The sequence below is a fragment of the Neofelis nebulosa genome, chromosome Y (genome assembly GCF_028018385.1).
Source record: "Neofelis nebulosa isolate mNeoNeb1 chromosome Y, mNeoNeb1.pri, whole genome shotgun sequence".
Lineage (NCBI taxonomy): Eukaryota > Metazoa > Chordata > Mammalia > Carnivora > Felidae > Neofelis > Neofelis nebulosa.
The window spans coordinates 6,579,880-6,582,578 of NC_080801.1; the positions used below are offsets into that span (position 1 = coordinate 6,579,880).

The window sequence follows — 2,699 nt, forward strand, 5'->3', positions numbered from 1 at the left end:
TTACACCAGAAATATTATTCTATAAATGCTGCCACCTTCTTGATTATATAAAACAAATGTAATTATTTTAATCAAAACCTTTAAGATTACAAATATATTCTTGATAAAACCTTGATACTGCTCATAGGAATTCAGTCAGCCTAAGAAAAACGATGTCTCAATTAGCTAGTCTGGACAAGACGATCCCATTTTTATGTTGTAACAGGGTTATCCAAATAATCACATATTTGTTATTTATTTTTCCCCAGTTAGACCAAGAGGGTGGCTCTCCTGCACAGATTTCAGGTGGAATAAGTCACTCTTTCCAAACAAATCACACCAACCACATTCCAAACTTTTTATTTGCATATTAAAAAATTGTGCATTCCAATAATTAAAATCATATGAAGAAAAAACTGGCACTGTGATTAAACTACATTTCACAGCCTGCAGGTCACCTTGGACCAGCAATGGTTGTCTCTATCCATTTTCTTTCAAAACCAAGTTCTTTTCCTTTGCTGCCATCCAGGCAGAGGTGAAAGGCTTGACATTCTAGTCAGTAGTTCTCGATTCTTAGATGTGAAAAGGGGCAGCACAGTCATTTAAACTCGATCCAACCTCTTTGCATCTTACAAAGTTAAACAGCTAAAAGAAGTAAAATAAGAAGGCAATGCTTGTGGAATGTACAGTGCATGTTGGCGGCGCACGCCTCATTACGATTCGCCTGCTTGCTTCTCCTGCTCAATCGCTGTGACAGGAAAGAAAAAAGAAAGAGAAGAGCTCATTAGGGGGACTCATTGTAGCCTAGTGGCAGATGATTGCACTTTCTTTTACGATCGCTTCCCATATCCCAAGTATCAAGCCGTTCCACCACGAAAACATGTACATTAAAAAGACCATTTGAACAGATAAAGTGGAATACATACTGCATAATGCATCGTAATATATTGGAAACATCCCATTATTAAATTATTAAAGCCTTATTGACTGGCTGCAAAACAATTTTTAATTAGCCTTTGCAGGCCACATTCATCATTAAGAGCTGTCAGCCCCTCTCCATCCTCCCGCCCAGCCTTTTCTCAAGGTGGTGGGGGGGTAGAGGTGAGACTTACTTTCTTTTGAAGGCAGCGGATTTTTCTCTTGCGTTTCTGTCTTCTTCAATTTCGATTTATCGAATTTCTCAATCTCAGCCATATCAGGTTTGTCAGACATGGTTGCAGAAGAAGCTGCATATACAAAGCCAAGAGGGAGGATGAGATCTTGCAAGGTGCGACGAACCCTGGTCTCTCCCAGCTCAGAAACGCCCTTTTGCCCTCGCATCCCCAGCGTGAAACCCCACCCCTTCCGCTTTCATTCAAGGCTAAGCTTCCTCTTTCTAGACAAAAAAGAATCCCCCCCCCCGTCATTATTTCCAAATGCTGGGGCCCAAACCGGCAAGATCGCTCCCCCATTGGGGGGGCGAATCTTTCGGAATAATGAAATTGACCACGGCGGGTTGTGAATTGCAATGTGGAACCATTCAAGGCTGGTTAAAAGGGGAACACGGTGAAGCCATTTCAAGTGGGGGGGGGGGGGATGGGATCAAGTAAAAATTCTTAAAATGAATCCCGGGCTGCACAGCGCTGCCATTTTCCATGCGCGCTCTGTCCGCCAAAGATGCGCGCCCGTGCTTTCTTCTCTGCTCACAAAGGCGGCAGCTAAGGCCGGCGCTCCGACCACCGCCCTACCGCTTCCTCGCTGGCGCTCAACAATGCCGCCGGCTGCACACAAAGCTGCCCCACACCCCATCGACCGGTGGTGATCGGCACGCAGGGGCCATTCGGCAGCCCCCACAAGAAGGGCTGACCACCCCCCCCCCTTTTTTTTTTTCCATCTCACAGTGGAGCCCAGCCGCCTGAATCTGGACAGATAGGAGCCCAAGAAGCCCTCGGAGGCTACAAGAAAAAATGTAATTGTTGAAGCTCCGGGTTCGGGTGGGTGTGAGTTGGAACAAAGGATCTTTCTGTTCCTGACTAATCACCGCCTAAGAGACAATGTAGAATGCCTCGGGCGGGGGAGAAAAAAATGTTCCCTCGATGCTGCACGGCCGAAGGTCCGGTTTGGGGAGGGGGGGGGGGGAGTCGTTTTTCTAAAATCACCGAGTTCCTGACCCCGTCCCCCCAGCATCTGGCAGGGTCTGGCACCCCCAGGCCCCCAAGGCAGGCCTCCCCGGGAGGACCGTTTGGGCTCGGGCTGCAGGGACGCCTCGGGAGGGAGGCGGCCGCCAAGGGGCGAGCGCGGGCGCAGGGCGGGGAAGGGACGGGAGGGCAGGAGGCAGGGGCGCTGGGGCTCACCGGAGCGAGGTGCACGAGCTAGCGAAGTCCGAGCTGCGCAGTGGCCGCCTCCGAATGCCGGGCGGGATGCGCCGCGCGCCGCTATATGCGCGCTCCTATGTAAATGATGTGATGTCACCCGCCGGCCCACTTAACCCCTTCGCGCCCCGGCTCCTCACCCTGCCTGGCGTTTGGGGGCTCCCCGCCCCGTGTGCACCAGTGCACCCTGACCGCAACGACGGCGGAAAATTAAAACGGGCCCAACCCCCCCCCCCCCCCCCCCCCCCCCGCCAGCGCTTCCTGCATAATGTATTTTCCCTCTTCGTGTCTATTTTAGCATCGTGGATCTTTGGAACAGCCGCGGAAGCCTGCTCTTAGGGACCGGGGCATGATAACTAAGGGTCTAGG

At 50.9% G+C, this 2,699-nt stretch overlaps 1 protein-coding gene across 1 annotated transcript; it reads right to left on the reverse strand.

Annotated features, from left to right (window-relative positions):
• Positions 1-323: 323 nt before the first annotated feature.
• On the reverse strand, positions 324-2,421 carry LOC131503490 (thymosin beta-4). The gene is made up of 3 exons (XM_058714957.1): positions 2,313-2,421; positions 1,092-1,205; positions 324-727 (listed from the first exon to the last, which is right to left on the reverse strand). The coding sequence occupies exons 2-3, from the start codon at positions 1,189-1,191 to the stop codon at positions 693-695; spliced, it is 135 nt and encodes a 44-aa protein (XP_058570940.1). The 5' UTR covers positions 1,192-1,205; positions 2,313-2,421; the 3' UTR covers positions 324-692.
• Positions 2,422-2,699: the final 278 nt, after the last annotated feature.